The sequence below is a fragment of the Drosophila miranda genome (genome assembly GCF_003369915.1).
Source record: "Drosophila miranda strain MSH22 chromosome Y unlocalized genomic scaffold, D.miranda_PacBio2.1 Contig_Y1_pilon, whole genome shotgun sequence".
In the NCBI taxonomy this organism is placed as follows: domain Eukaryota; kingdom Metazoa; phylum Arthropoda; class Insecta; order Diptera; family Drosophilidae; genus Drosophila; species Drosophila miranda.
Window position 1 is genome coordinate 8,045,549 of NW_022881603.1, and position 15,713 is coordinate 8,061,261.

General features: G+C 47.6%; 1 protein-coding gene across 3 annotated transcripts; it reads left to right on the forward strand.

Annotated features, from left to right (window-relative positions):
* The first annotated feature begins 4,436 nt into the window (after positions 1-4,436).
* On the forward strand, positions 4,437-15,047 carry LOC108160593 (protein suppressor 2 of zeste). Of its 3 annotated transcripts, none has more exons than XM_033396152.1 (7): positions 4,437-4,544; positions 7,636-7,844; positions 7,925-8,021; positions 8,283-8,456; positions 8,553-8,793; positions 9,002-12,773; positions 14,989-15,047. In XM_033396152.1, the coding sequence occupies exons 2-6, from the start codon at positions 7,646-7,648 to the stop codon at positions 12,764-12,766; spliced, it is 4,476 nt and encodes a 1,491-aa protein (XP_033252043.1). In that variant the 5' UTR covers positions 4,437-4,544; positions 7,636-7,645; the 3' UTR covers positions 12,767-12,773; positions 14,989-15,047. The 3 variants fall into 3 exon arrangements, with proteins under 3 accessions (XP_033252043.1, XP_033252042.1, XP_033252044.1); XM_033396151.1 differs by lacking the exon at positions 4,437-4,544 and adding an exon at positions 5,607-5,945; XM_033396153.1 differs by lacking the exon at positions 4,437-4,544 and adding an exon at positions 5,607-5,850.
* Positions 15,048-15,713: the final 666 nt, after the last annotated feature.

The following is a 15,713-nucleotide window of genomic DNA, read 5'->3' on the forward strand; positions in this document are numbered from 1 at the left end:
GGTTGGTTGGGTCCACTCCCACTAGCTTGGTTTTGAGATATTTGCTGATTGAATGGATTCTGAGCCCTACCTTGGTTCAAGGAATTTTTGAACTCATTGTATAATCCAGGATTTTGGGAATTTTGATTTTGATTTGGTCGATTAGTCTGACCTGTTCCAGATGAACTCTGAGTTTGATTGTGATAGTTAGTAGTATTATAATTTGGATAATAGTTTCCAACATTCTTTCGATTTGATTGAGACGATTTCGATTGATCTTTATTTGTACCTGAATCTGTTGTACTAGCTTCGTACAATCGTTCTTCTTGTGCTGCCTTCTTAAGATTAGACAATGTGGTAATATCTTTTCTTGCTAAGGTCATGAACATTCTGTCAGGAAGTTTTCGAGTAATGACATCTTTAATTGTGTTGTTCAAACCGTTTTTATAAATGACATTATTTTCTGGTATGTTTTCTAAGTTTAGCTTATTGTTTATTAATAATGCTTTTATCTCTAATTCTTCTATAAACTTACGAAGACTGCCGTTGAATCTGGTGGTGTATAGTTGTCGTAAGAGTTCTTCATATGGTGTCTGATTTTTGAACTCGTTGATCAGCGCCGTCTTCAGTTCGAGCCACGTGTTGGGTTGTATCATTTGCGATATGCGTTGTGCCTCTCCTGACAGTTGGATCTCGGTCGCTCCAAATAAGATCCTTTGTTGGCGAAGATCTTCAGTTGGATATAATCCGCATACATATTCGATTCGTTTGATAAATGAGCTTAGCTGTCCAGATGAACCGTCATAGGCAGATATTTGTCTGATCGACAGCAGTGCCTGGTTCAAGTGGATTTCGCTCAATGATAGTGGTGGTAACGCCATGTTGTTGGTGTTGATTGGGTTTTGTTTTGTTTTCAGTAGTTTTAAACTTTATTTTGGTTCACTTGTAAGTTTTTTAATTTTGTATTTAGTGTTTCACTGTTCTTGGTGGATCACTATCTCCGCTTACTTCAGTTCACTTAATTTTAGTTTTGCAAATCATATGTGCTCGTAACACATAGGTTCTTTGGCGGATTTCACAATTTTATTAACGATTCCGGGATTACGTGATCACAGTAATTAGAAATTACACAAGACCATTACCGGAATATAGGAGTTAATTTTAAACGAAATCCTACCGACTGCGCCAGTTAAATATCCGCAACTCGAAATTTAGTTTTTAAAAAAGATATTATTTTTAGTACTTAATTTCTTTATTTCACAAGATTGGTTGAATTCCCCGACTTAACTTTACGTCTGCTTGTCTCAAACGGAACTGATCTCTCTGCTGCTGGCTAGTTTCCATGAGCCCTTCTCTTGGAACTCCCGACTCTAGCTTCGGGCGTTGCTTTCCTCGGCTGCATCTTCGTGTCGGGGGCGTACGTGCCTGGATCGATATTTGGGGATGCGTCGGCTTTGATAAAAGGCATCCACTGCTGGCGATCGGTGTTGCATTACATGACGGAGCTAGGAATGTGATACTCCTTGGTTTTATGTCTAGCTTTGATTGGTCCTCATGAGTGGCGTGATTCTAAAGAATCGATTTCTCGAGAGTGGCGTGATTCTAATGTTGATGAAACAATGTGGTCCATTGTTTATATTATGGGGGGCCCTAGCTTGGAGTATGGGAAGAAACATTATTGATTCTTGAGTGGGGTCCTGTTACTTGTGTGGATCGGGTGGATGAATTGTACATAAAAATTATGTGTATGGGATGTGGGGAATTATGGATATGTCACTATATATATATATTTTTTTTTTTTTTTAATATTTGACCAAAATGAAGGAAGGAAAAAAAATGTTAAGGGACATGTGATCGATTTACAGGTTTTTCATTATATAATTCAACATCGATCACATGGTTTTAGTAATAGCCTAACAGAGGTTAGTATTTTCAAGTTGCACTTTAAGGGTGCTTCAACTTGAGTTAGAAAATTATAATTATTGGCAATATGAGGCATGGCATTTCTGCAGCTCATTTGCGTTACTTCGCTCTTTTATTGGCGAAGTTGTTTATTAATTTCCTTGATGCGCTCTTGGCAGCGTTGTCGGTCCTCTTCATTTTTATAGGTTTTTTCCAGGTCCCGCTCCAGATGTCGTTGTTGAAGCAGCAGTTTGATCCGGCCGCCCCTCTTTGTTTTCTTCCTTGGCCTTTTTTCTCGTCTTGCCCTATACTCAGCTATTGTGAGTGGGCGTGGTCCATCGTTTGGATACACTTCTAAGGCCTTTTGTAGGCTGAGTGCGTCCCTTTGCTCGGTAGGAGCAGCGTCGGCGAAGTCTTGTGCATTTTCTGCTGCTGGTGTTTTCGTGTTACTGTCCATCGACGGTGCAAGGGGCGGTCCTATGCCACTCGCACTTATATTATTGGCCCTTGCTGGGTCTGGTGGGGCCGGTGCTGGTCTTCGCACAGGTTTTATGTTGCCTGTACGCTCTTTGTAGCGCGGGCTGTTAAATCTTCTTGGGTATTATATATTTCTGGCCGCATTGTAGTCCCCAAATTTAAGGGTATAAATTATAATCCAACATGGGTTTGTGCGTAATATCGTCGGCAGTCGTGCATGGGTCTGGTGTAACGGCTGGTTTGGCTTTCTGCTGTGGGTTTTCCTTGGCACTGGCACTGGGGACAAAACTATTTCAATAGTTTTTCCAATTCATCAATTTTCTTTTGACTGTGTCCGATTTTTAAAACAAAATCACATAGTATTATTTTTTTTTTTTTTTATGTCGACCATTCTTTGTCTTTATCTTTGATCTATCGCGTAGGAAGTATATCGATCCTGTCACGGTCGCCATGTAAACGACGTACAATCCTTTTCTTGGATCTTTGGGGGTCAACCCTCCGATCTGTTTTATTGGGTTTTATATTCTGAATTTTACAATTGTGTTTTGGGCTTTTGTAAGCCAAAAGCCGCGGAGCTGCGCTGCTAGTGACGCCGGCAGCGGAGCGGCAGAACTATGTGTCTCTTATATGTTAGTATGTATATGTGTGAATATGCTCAGCGCCGTTGGCAGCGAGAGCGCGAGGGAAGATATATGTATTAGTGCCGTCAAGTCATGGGAACATGCTGACGCTGCACTTGGGTCGCTCGAGGCATTCTTGAGTGAATCGTAATACGATCACCCAGAATGTCTGGGACTTTATTGTTACGTAAACACTGAAACAAAGTGTTACAGTGTGTATTCTTTAAGTACCGTCGGTACAGTGGGTATTCGAAATAATGAATACTTTACTTTACTTTAATATGAGCATACTACACTAGCCTTAATAGTCTCTGAGATTTGAGGTTGCCCCAGATTTTCGTCCTTTGCGGGGGCGGAAGGGGGTGTGGCGAAATTTGGACACGAAACGGTCAAGGTCCGATATGACAGAAGTGTGGATACCAAATTTGGTTGCTCTGGCCCTTATAGGTTCTGAGATCCTTCAACTCATATTTTGCAATTAGCAAAACCGACCATGAAACCTGTGTATTAGAGAGAGACAGAGCGAGAAAGAATGAAATTGTTTTCTTGATTCTGGCTATAATAATTGTACGATCTGGTTCAGATTCTGCACACTAGAAGATATAGTCATCTTCTACGATTCTGCGTTTTTAGTTTTCTCGTATCGTCGAAATTGTGGATGCCACAGATTTTCGTCCTTTGTGGGGGCGGAAGTGGGCGTGGCGAAGTTTTGAAATATTTTTGTAGCAGTGACATATCACAGAAGTCTGGATCCAAAACATCGTTGCTCTAGCTTTTATAGTCTTTGAGCACTAGGCGCTGAAGGGGACGGACAGACGGACAGACGGACGGGCGGACGGACGGACGGACAGACAGACAGACAGACGGACAGACAGACAGGGCTCAATCGACTCGGCTATTGATACTGATCCAGAATATATATACTTTATGGGGTCGGAAACGATTCCTTCTGGACGTTACACACATCCACTTTTACCACAAATCTAATATACCCCAATACTCATTTTGAGTATCGGGTATAAAAAGATGAAGCAACAGCGAAACAAGCATTTTTGCGTTAATTATAAACGTCAAGGCCTTAGAGGCCCCAACGCGTTAATCTCTCATTTGACGGGAGTCGAGTTCAATTAAAAACCCCACCCACACACTCTCGCGGAATCGGGAACGAACGGAACGATGTACGGTGTATAGCACCCCAAAAAATCAAGTTCTCCACTGCGTGGCCTCTCTCTCTCACTCGTAACTACGCTGCACACAGATACACACACCCACTCGCGAGCTCGGCAGCCAATCAAGCAGCAGCAACGACAAGGACCGCACCGAATGGCGAGAGATAGCAACATCGATCCATCTCGCTCTGGTCGCTCTCTCTGAGCTTGCGCTGAACATCCTCGAAGCGAACGAAAACGCGGCCCGAAACGAAACGAAAACGTTTCAAAGCGCCAGCAGGTCTATCTGTATCTCAGTCTTTTCAGACTTTTCGTGGCGTGCACTCTGTAAGCGAGAAATACGGGAGAATACTACACGCGTCACAGCGAGAAGGGTCAGAGCGAGACGGACGGAGAGGTATGGAGAGCGAGCAGTAAAATCTCTGTCTGAGGATGGTTGGGTTGGAAAAAAGAGAGTGTATGAGAAATCGATAAGAGCCAGCAGCTGAAGTGGAAGAAGAAGCAGCGCTGTTTATGCCGCTGCTTGTTGGGTGTGTGCGTCCGTGTGGTTTGTGTGTGTCGTGTGTGTGTGAATACGGATTTCCATTTAGTGTAAATCGATTAGAAAAGCGCGTAAAAACTGATTCGACACTCGGCCGGGAAAACTCTCCTCTAGCTCGAGAGGATACTCAGTTTGCGTCGCAAACTCAGTACGGGCGGAAAAGTAAGCCAGGTGGAAATGGGAAAAATAACAACAACGAAACTCATTTCTAATCGGAAAATTTCACTTTACGCCGAAAAAGTGTGTATTGTCAGTGTATTGGTGAACATTTTGTAAACACACGTACACGTGACCAGTGCATACGCGTGTGTGTGTGTGTGTTGTATGGGAATTTCGTCGCGCGGCGAAAAGCGGTTCGTAAAAACGGCTTGATTGCGGCGAAATGTGTCTAGAAATTTGTGTCGTCTCAATCTCAAATACAATTACACGCACATGTCGGTGTCTCGTTTTTCGCCGCGTGCGCTCTTTCGGGCGTTCGTAATTGCGGCGAGTACGAGAGCGAGTACACACGAAGCGAACGAATCTGAGACCGCGATTTAGTGTGTGCCGCACCATGATGCAATTATACAAGGTGGTCTCGTCGGCAAAAGTTAGTCCCTTAACGTATGCTAGCAATAAGTGCGAGTGAAGGGCACATAGTATAGTGAGTGTGAGTGAGACGGTATATGTTGATGTTGATAACAACCCTTAACAGGCCCGTGGGTTTTAAAATTTTAAAATAAAATGATTTTACTGATATATTAATATTTAAATTTTATGCAGCCATTAATAATTTTTCTTCAACATTTTTAGTTATATTAAAATGTTCTTTTACATAATATATAAAGATTACTTCTAATTCTGTGGTATTTTTTTTATATGCTTTTAATAATTTTGTTGTTGTCGGGACATAAGGGTTAAGAATATATCAAAAAATTCGTCCGTGAACAACCTTCATCATCAACAAGCAAGCAAGCACTGACGATAAGCACACAACACGAACGAACTTCGGCTCCCGACGAGACCACCTTGTATAATTGCATCATGTGCCGCACGTAGCATTTGAATTTCGTCGTGCAATGCTTTTAGTTTGTCTTCGTGCCCCAAGAAACGCTATACAAGGCAGCAGTGCTGCCGTTTCCATCTGAAATTGTTTGACGCGCTTTATTTTACCTTTTTCTGAGTGAGTTTCGTTCGCTTATCGGTGTCGTCGTCGTCGTCGCCGCTTCGTTTTCGTACATTCGGGCAAGAGCTTGTTGCGTATGCTGCTCCACATATGTGAGTGTGTGTGTGTTTGTGTGTCTGAGTAGCAGTAGCAACCACCACCCTGCGGGCGGGTCGGTGGGTGTCGTCTCGTACCGGCGCTTGTCGTAACTTTTTTTATTATTGTTGCCGCAGTCGGTGTCACTGCCGCTGTCGCTGCCTCTGCTGGCGTTTGTTCAAGCTGTGACCATTTCGTCACTGTCACTGTATGTGTGCGTTTTTGTGTGTATTTGTGTGCCGTAGTGCGCGCCTTTTACGAAATTGCGGCGAAATTACTGGAATAAAAGCCGGGAAAACATCTACCCGAAGGTTGATGGTCTACTTTAACACACATTTAATAACAATATTAGACAGAAAACTGCAAAAATATGCTCTTGGAGATGCTTTTGAAATATTTTGTACACTCAGATAGCACTTGGGGATAGTCTAAACATAAAGAATATCTTTTATGGGATACACGAAACGTCAAAAGTTTGATATATTCATGGTTAAGGGTATGCAAATGAATAGCTAACATATATTATAGACCCAAATATTGTTTTAAAACCTAAACTACATCTTTTAGGATAGTTTGAAACAGCATATTACTAGGATTATACTATTTGGTAGACTTAAATTTAGACTTTTTTAAACATTTGGCTTGAACATGGAAACCTTTATAGACAGATCATAGAAGCATCTAGAAATCCTCTGGGTTCGCCAACCCAGAGATTCTCTAGAGTAGCATGAGTTGTTCTCCAAAACAACCTGCTGAACTTTGCCCTGCCACCTTCCGCCTTTCCCGCATCATCATTATCGCCATCACCATCATCGTAGTCATCATTGTAATAATGATGGAAATTCTGTTGCCTACTGATTCTCTTGTGCCTGTCTGGGGCACAAAAGCGTAATTTTCGTAGTTTTATTCGCTTGCACGGCAACATCCAGTGCCAGTGCCAGAACCAGTGCCAGGAGAAGTGCTGGGGGCACTAGGGTACACCGTCGAGTGCACATCGTTTTCTGTGTCTGTGTCTCTGCCTAGCTGTGTGTGTGTGTGTGCTTCTCTCGGGTGATACTCTCTCGGTCGGTGCCCTCTGTGGCACGAAGGGCGTCGCTTGTGCGCCCGAAAGACTACAGACCATGCCCCCCTAGCCCCCAGGCCCCCTACCCTATAGAGTTGCTACTTTTGTACTCTTTTTGCTTTATCCATATTTTTGTTTTCATCATTGTTCCGATTCATGGATATGGATGGCTGCCTTACTAGTCTAAAGTTTTCCGTTTTGTGTCTAGTGTTCACTGTGTGTGTGTGTTGCCGTATCTTTGAGGCCAGATACAGATACATAGTTGATGATGTATCTCTCTCTGTGGCTTTGTCGCTGCCGTTGACGAGCGACAACCACAAAGATGTTGACGATGATGGGCGAATGTGATGATGGGTCTTTGCTCAATTTTGTCTTTCTCACAGAAAGACACCTGCCCCTTTCCACCTGCCCCTTTCCACCTGCCCCTTTCCACCTGCCCCTTCTCTCTTGTCACCGTTGTGAGGTCGAGGCTCGCTCGTTTTGGCCATCATTAGTGGGGTGCACGAGCACGGACCAACAGTTTATTATCCATAACTTGGATAAAACTCCCCCTTAACCTGAACTGCTTTCTTTATTGCGGGACATGCTTGCCGCTTGAGTGTTGACCAAAAAGAGAGGCTAACTAAAACACAGACTTCCGGCAGGAGGAGGAGAATGCATCTCCAAACCACGCACAAAACGATTCAACCCGAGGCCAGACCCGCTATGGATTCCACAATCTCAACGGCCTCCAGTTCCTCGGCAACTGCTGCCCCACAATGCGATGTGCGGCAGTTTCATGGATTGATCACCTGTGGCCTCTGCCAGGGCTATATGATCGATCCCACCACAGTGGACTATTGCTATCACACATGTAAGTAGTCTCCCCCTCCGTCTGAGGTTGTCCTTTTGCCAGGATATCCCCAAATGAAACCAAACCTCTTTCCTTTACAGATTGCCGCAGTTGCATCTTGAAGCATCTGCTGCGCGTCGCCTATTGCCCGCAGTGCAAGGCCAGCGGCGGCAAGGAGATCAGCGAGATCAATCTAAGGTATGTCCATCATCCATTCCATCCAACGAATTTACAAGAATCTACATGAATTCGAGTACAGAGTTTCACAAAGAGTTTTTGGTTCCTTAATAGCATATTCCCTAGAATTTTAAAGATTTCTATAAAAGCCATGGAAAATATAGTCATAGATCAAATTATACCAAAAAAAACGGCTATGCTTTCAAAGCTTTCTAGTTCCCTTATTTATGAAACCCTCAGTATAGAGCGACCCAAAGACTAATGCCCACATATCCCTTCCAGATCGGACGACACATTGCGATCTCTGATCTATAAGTTGGTGCCGGGTCTGTATAGACGGGCGTGCGATCAGCTGGCCGACTTCAAAGAGCAGCATCGGGCACTGTTCGAAGCGGACGACCAGCAGCCCGAGCCAGAGCCGGAGCCGGAGTTCTTTACATCGTCGGATCTTGTGAGGTGAGAATGGGGAAGAAAGACGGAAAGGGAGGGGAAAGCCGGTTCAAGGGTTCCAGGGTATTAATGCCATCCAATTGTCGCTTGTCTTTCGTGCAGTCTCTCCCTGGAGTACCATCCCGCGATGCTGGAGAAGTGCACGGCGGGCGAGGTGCCGCCGGTTATCTACCTGCAGTGCCCCGCCGGACTGAAGGTGGAGCTGCTGCGGCGTTTCCTCTGCTCCAAGTACAACATCGATGCGGAGAACAAGCTGGTCGAGGTGGAGGTGACCTACGAGGACGAGGTGCTGCCCTCCAGCTTCACTCTGATGGACGTGGGATATTGCTACAAGCGGACTGGGGTAAGAGTCGTCATCCTCTACTCTCTGGGATCATGGGGCGGTGTCTATTGTTGCTTTTTGTGGCTTTTCCAACTACCGGAAAATTCGGATGAAGCGGGGAGAGGGGCAGGGGGAACCGAATCCAATTGTGCCACCAGATTAACGTTCAATGTCCATTTTCCAACCCCATTTTCCTACATTCCTTCCATCCACTGTCCACCCCCTGCAGCATGCCCCGATGGCCTTCTGCTACCGGATTATGGTGTACGAGAGCGAGCGAGCAAAAAACGACGAGAACAATCTGTCGAAGATTAATAACCAAGACGTGGACAATGTGCAGAAGGTGCGTCGCTCTAAGGGCGGGAAGTCGGTGACCTTCGCGGAGGACCTCGAGTCCGAGCTGGACTCGGCTCTGGTGTCGTCGGGGTCACCACGTGCCAAGGGACGCAGCAACAAGTCCTCGAAGCTGTCACCGCCCCCGAAGACCAAGCGCCTGGCGACGGCCAAGCGAGAGCTAGAGAACAGCTCCAGCTCCAGCTCGGTGAGCAGCTTCAAGAGTCTCCGGAGCAACAACATGCGCTACAGCGACTATGCCGTGGCCCGCGTCAAAAGCGAGCCGGAGCCGGAACCGGATGCGGCCGTCGAGCAGCCACGAGAATCGTCCGCCCTGCCCCCACACATGAACATCGTGGTCAGCATTCCACCCTCGCAGCTCAGCCGCTACGGCGACGAGGGGGACTTTGAGCTGAAGACGGCCAACAAGAAGGGGAACCTGCCTAAGATGAAGATCGAGCTGAACAGCATGAGGAGCAAGATGTCCATGCCGTTGTCGGCGGAGCCTCGCCTCGAGGACACCATTCAGTGCTCGGTGCAGCAGCTCGACCTGGAGAACTACGCGAAGAACATCGGTCTCAAGCCCATTGAGCCCGCCCACTCCGCCCCAGCGGTGGCCCCAGCAGACAGTAAATACAGTCCGAATGCCTCACCCATGTCCTCGTGCTCCACATCAACCAACGGCTCAGGGTCCGGTTCGAATGGCCTGGGCACGACAGATGCCAACACCTTCATCTCCATCTCTAACTCCACCTCGGGCTCAGGCTCAGGCTCCCATCGCAAGCGCAAGAAAAAGCACTCCAAGGAGCCGAAGGACGCGAGCGGAAAGCGAAAGAAGCTGCACGCGGAGATCTCCTCGCAGACCGACGGCAAGATGAAGGTGAAGATCACCTCCAATCCCACCACAAACCACAAGGCGCACAAGCTGGACCTGAAGCGATCCCACTCCCTGGCTGGCGGCGAACTGGGCCTTGGCTCAGCCATCTCCCTCTCCCATCTGAAGTTGGACGACACGACAGACAGAGGCGCCACCAGCGACGTTCTCAATCGGACGCTCGGCGAGGAGTCGCGCAGCATCAGCAGCCTCATGACCGGTGCTCCCACGCCGCCGCCCACGCCCACAGCGGAAACGGAAGTGACCAAGATGGCGCTGGTGGCCAAGGAACTCTCGCTGCCGGCATCGCCTCCGCTACCGCCCAGCCTCTTCAAGGCCTTCACCCCAGCCCCATCCCCAGCAGCAAATCCAACCCCAGCTCCAACCCCGCTCGCCCCGCCGACGACTGCTGCTCCGGCGCCAAAGCCTAAGCAGCAGCAGCAGCAGACGCTGCAGCAACCGGCGAAGGGTGCCACGAAGCCGCCGCTGAGCAACAACAACAAGCGGAAGCAGGCCCAGATGTCGGCCCACGGTGGACACTTTGTGGTGCCCCAGTCACCGACGCACGCCAATCGCAACATGTACCACATGCAGCGCTACCTCTCGACCCCCAGCTCCATCGCCAGTTCGGCCAACAAGCAGCCAAAGCGCTCGGTCTCCGTGGACGAGTCCCTGGCCGGCGGCCAGGCCAAACAGGCGCGTCTGCAGCAGGTCCAGGCGATGGCCAGCTACGCGTCCCGCTTCCAGATGCAAGCGAACGGAAACATGCCTAAGGTGCCCGCCGCCTCCTACCAACCCAATCCCGCCCAGATGCGCCTCTACGGCCCGGAGATGGCCAAACAGCAGGCCCTGCCCGTGCACTGTCCGGCCAGCTTAAGCATGTCGCTGCCCAGCGCCACCCTCAGCAGTGGCTCGGTGACCATCACCCCCCGGGGGCGACCCAGTCAGCAATTGGCCTCCTACTCCTTCCCAGAGCCACCCAGCCACGTGCCCGCTCTGGAGATTGTACGCCTGGGACCCAACAAGCCGGCGGTGGCCAAACAGCCGCCCGCGATGATGACTGGCGGCCGCATAATGGGACCACCGGCGGCTCTGCCCAAGCAGAACCAGAACCAGGCCCAGAGCCAGACCAAGGGCCAGGCCAAGAGAGCTGTCCAGTCGCCGCCAATGCCCATGCCGATGCCCATGCCGATGCCCATGCCGATGCCGATGCCAATGCCGATCCCGGCGATTGTCAAGTCGCCGCCGCTGTCAGTGGCGCTGAGTGGGCAACGTGGCAGCCACAATTACAGCCAAAACCACAAGAGCAGCAGCAACAGCAACAAGAACAACAATGCGGCTTATCGCACATCTCCGCCTGCATTAATAAAGTCAGGCCCAAAGGCAGACGCCAATTCAAAGAAATACCCGCCAGCTGCAGCGGCAACTGGTGGTCGTTCGACGACGGGCAGCAGCAGCAGCAACAGCAACAGCAGCAGCAGCAGTCAAAGCAAAACCAATGGCACCACTGCATTGGACCCATCGAAAACGGGTTTGCGCGACTTTCGACCTCCGTTTGGCACTGCGCTGCCAGCAGCAGCCACAACTACAGCCATGACAACGGCCCCAGCGATTGCGGCAGCAGCAGCATTAGCCAAGGATGCCGACATACTTGATTTATCAGCGGGTCGCAGCAGCCACAACAACAGCAGCAGCAGCACCACAACCACAAAATTGGCTGGGACAAACAGGGCGCCCACATCCACATCACCGCCTGCTGGCAACATCAGCACCACAAGCAGCAGCAGCAGCAACATCAACAGCAGCATCAGCAGCAACAGCCTGGAGGCAGCCTTAAACAAAATCAAACAGAACATATCCGCCAACAGCAACGGCAATGGCGGAGGACTAACCTCTGGGGCAGCGTCAACAACAGCCACGGGAAACGGCACCACCACTACCACCAGCAGCTGTAGCAGCAGCGGCAGCTGCAGCAGTGACACAGCCACTGGCACTGGTACTGGCGATGATCTACAAAATCTGCATTTGCTCTCCGAATCGGCGACGGCGCGCGAGAAGATCTCGATAAAGTCGGGCGGCAGCAACATCTTCGAGAACAAGCCAAAGAATGGGAATGCAGTGGTGCGGCCCCAGAATGCCTCAGTGCGGAGCATACCCAATCCATCCGCACTGGCCTTTCGCAATCAGACAATGCTTCCAGCAGCAGCAGCATCTCTGGCCAGTGCAATCACCAAACCCCTGACGGTGAAGGCCGAGGAGAAGCCCAAGATGTCAACCACCGCGCCGGGCCTGCTCAGTCCCACTGGCAGCAATGGCAGCAGCCACAGCAGCTCTGGATGCAGTGCAGCCACATCGCCGCGTGCCCTCACCAAGAAACCGACGACGATCGATCAAGTGGCGGCCAATTTGAATATTCGTGCCGAGGCCAAAGCCGCTGCCCTGGCCGAGGAGGCTCCCCTGGTGCTCACCTCCAGCTCGGCCAAGTCCCCGGAGCTGGCCAAGACGACAGCGGTGGTTACAGTGCCAGCAACAGCAACAGTCCCAGATCCAGCCCTAACCGCAGTCCAGCCCGAAATCGCAATCGGCCCGAAGTCAGAGCCGGCCAAGGAGACGGCAATCACCGTCCCGGCCCCCAAGGAGACGGCAATCACCGTCTCTGCGGCCAGCACTCTCCTGTCCATGCCCGCCCCAGCGGCGGGCATCGTCAGCCAGTCCGAGGTCCTGCCCAAGCCGCCCGTACAGATCGCCGCCACTGACACCCTGGCACCGGTGGCGAGTTCCGCTTAGTCAAAAGGTGAGTGCCACAGCAGAACTTTTAATTGCATTTAGCTATGTACTCGTAAATAATGATGTTCATTTCCAAAATGAGTGGAGTTTTCAATGGGCTTAACACTTTTCCTTCGTCCTCTGATATGCCTCGAGGTATTACCATAAGTGATACTCCCATAAGTTCTATTATGTTTTTGCAGAATTGTGATCCTATTATGTTTTTCTTGAGTTTACATTTGCAATTTCCTATCCTTAATTCTTTTGAACTCTTCGATGTCTCTTGGAAAGGCCCTTTTAAAGCATTATTCCATACAATACTGAATGAAAGATCTGTCTTATTTCGACTCTTGTAAGTGGTTCTGTGAGGTTTCATTCAGTTCCTTGATTGCAAATGCCACTCTAACCGTATATTCGTTAGTATTCCTCAGATTTCCGAGTTATATATAAGACTGGATTGGATTCACTATTCGGTCTTTTGATGTGTAAGGTGTTTCAATCGATTTATTTTGAAAGCAGCACTTGATATTGTCAGCTTTGTTTTTGGTTTCTAGTGATTTCCCTCGAATCTTCCAGTCGTTTCCAATCGATGCTTTTTGTTTTTAAAAGTTCTTTATTTACTACCTATTCCGGTACTATACATCGTAATGTAATATAATCCTATCTTTTCATGCTAAATTTTCCCTAAATCACGGTTACCCTTAAGCACTTATTTTTATAAATTCCTATCTTTCGATAGTTTTGTTGTTCGATGCTTGATTTTGTTCAAACCGATCTCTCCTATCTTTTTTAAGATTTCTTCTGGAGGCCTGATTTGATCTCACTCGATCAATCTGACTGATTCCTCCATAAAGTGGTTACCAAAGTCGGGTTCCGTATTATAAGTTATGACTTTTGGACGCTTCTTTCTTCAACGCGGACGAAAGAACCAGCTCTAACCAACTTTTTTCTATTTCCCTTATGAGTTGGGTATAATTTTGTACGTTTTGGCGCATTTCCCACACATAATGGAATGGAATAGAGACTCGAATTATACAAATTACGTTTCGTGTTTTGCGTTTTTCTCTCTTCCTATTTTTCCGGTCTGCTCCTCCACCTCCGCCTTTGCTGTTCGCTTGGCTTTTCTCAAGTAGTCATTATACACAAATAATGTGAGTGAGTGTCTTCTTCTACTTGCTCTCTCTCTCTCTTACTCTTTTACTGTTTTCCTCTCGCGTACTACTTCCTCCGCTCTCTCACTCTGTCGTCTCGTCTCTGTCGTTCGTCATTCGGCAGCGCGGTCGTGGTCGGTCATTCATACCATGATGCAATTATACAAGGCGGTCTCGTCGGCAAAAGTTAGTCCCTTAACGTATGCTAGCAATAAGTGCGAGTGAAGGGCACATAGTATAGTGAGTGTGAGAGAGACGGTATATGTTGATGTTGATTAACCCTTAACAGGCCCGTGGGTTTTAAAATTTTAAAATATAATGATTTTACTGATATATTAATATTTAAATTTTATGCAGCCATTAATAATTTTTCTTCAACATTTTTAGTTATATTAAAATGTTCTTTTACATAATATATAAAGATTACTTCTAATTCTGTGGTATTTTTTTTATATGCTTTTAATAATTTTGTTGTTGTCGGGACATAAGGGTTAAGAATATATCAAAAAATTCGTCCGTGAACAACCTTCATCATCAACAAGCAAGCAAGCACTGACGATAAGCACACAACACGAACGAACTTCGGCTCCCGACGAGACCACCTTGTATAATTGCATCATGATTCATACGAACTCTATTGCTGCTTTTATTTTGTGCCGTTAGAAGGCATTTCAGTTTTGCTTTCATACACTTCCTTAGGGTATTTATATTTTTGGTTAGACGCTTGACCCCATATATGTATATTGCCTTGTTTAAGCCTAAGCCTTGTTTTTGCTGCAAATAGTAGACGCTATTTTAAGGGAACTCCATCGCATAACTCCCAGAAAATACTATAGATTTTAATGTTATATAACAAATAACTGGCTCCCATTATCGGCTGTCCAGAGAAAAAATAAATCTGTAAGGGTATTTAGATACTTGCTAGCCATCCCCGTTTTTTTCCCCTGTTTCGTATTCTTTTGGTTGTTCGGCTGTTCCATTGGCCTTTTAATGAACATCATTACATCATTTTGTATTTTCACCCATTGAAAGGCGAATAGCATTTTCATTCATTCTGGTTTCTTCTATCTTCTTCTGGTTCTTTGCTTGCAGCTTTTCTGTGGCTGTGCGGAACGCAAATGTATCTCGTGGCGCCGCTGGAGAACCTACAACCAAAGACTATACAATAGTATTGTATAGTCTTTGCTACAACACAACAACAGCAGCAATGACAACAACTGAGAGACAGACAACACCTGTCGTCTGACCTCGCTCCCGAAGAAAAGTGCAATTCGTATGAAATCAGTTAACTTGAAATGGACGAGATTCGTAAGCCTTAAAATCGACCCGGAATACCCTCAATAGAAAGCAATATACGTGTAGAATAGATTAGAGACCAAACCGTATCGTTTTCAAAGCCAAGAAAATATTTTGCAATTGTATTTGGGATACCACTAGGTTAGGTTAGGTTGAGGCGGCTGCCGGGCTCGCTCGGAAACCGTCACACTTAGGCCGGTTTCGGCCCGTTGTGATACCGCATAGGATCATTTCCTTCCTGCGTTGTGAGACTTCCTGTCAGCAATTATCCCAGCCAGATGCTCTCACAAAGTTCGCTATCCTCCTGGGACATAGTTTGGACATCTCTGAGATGTCGTGTAGAAAGTCTGAGCCCAGGTGCTGTAGCCTTCTTCTGCTGAGAGCTGGGCAGGAGCAGAACAGATGTTCCACTGTCTCCTCCCCTTCCTCGTCTCTACAGCTGCGACAAAAATCGTTATGTGGGGCCCCCAGCCTGTTAGCGTGGGTGCCTATTAGCCAGTGTCCCGTGAGGGAACGTGGGA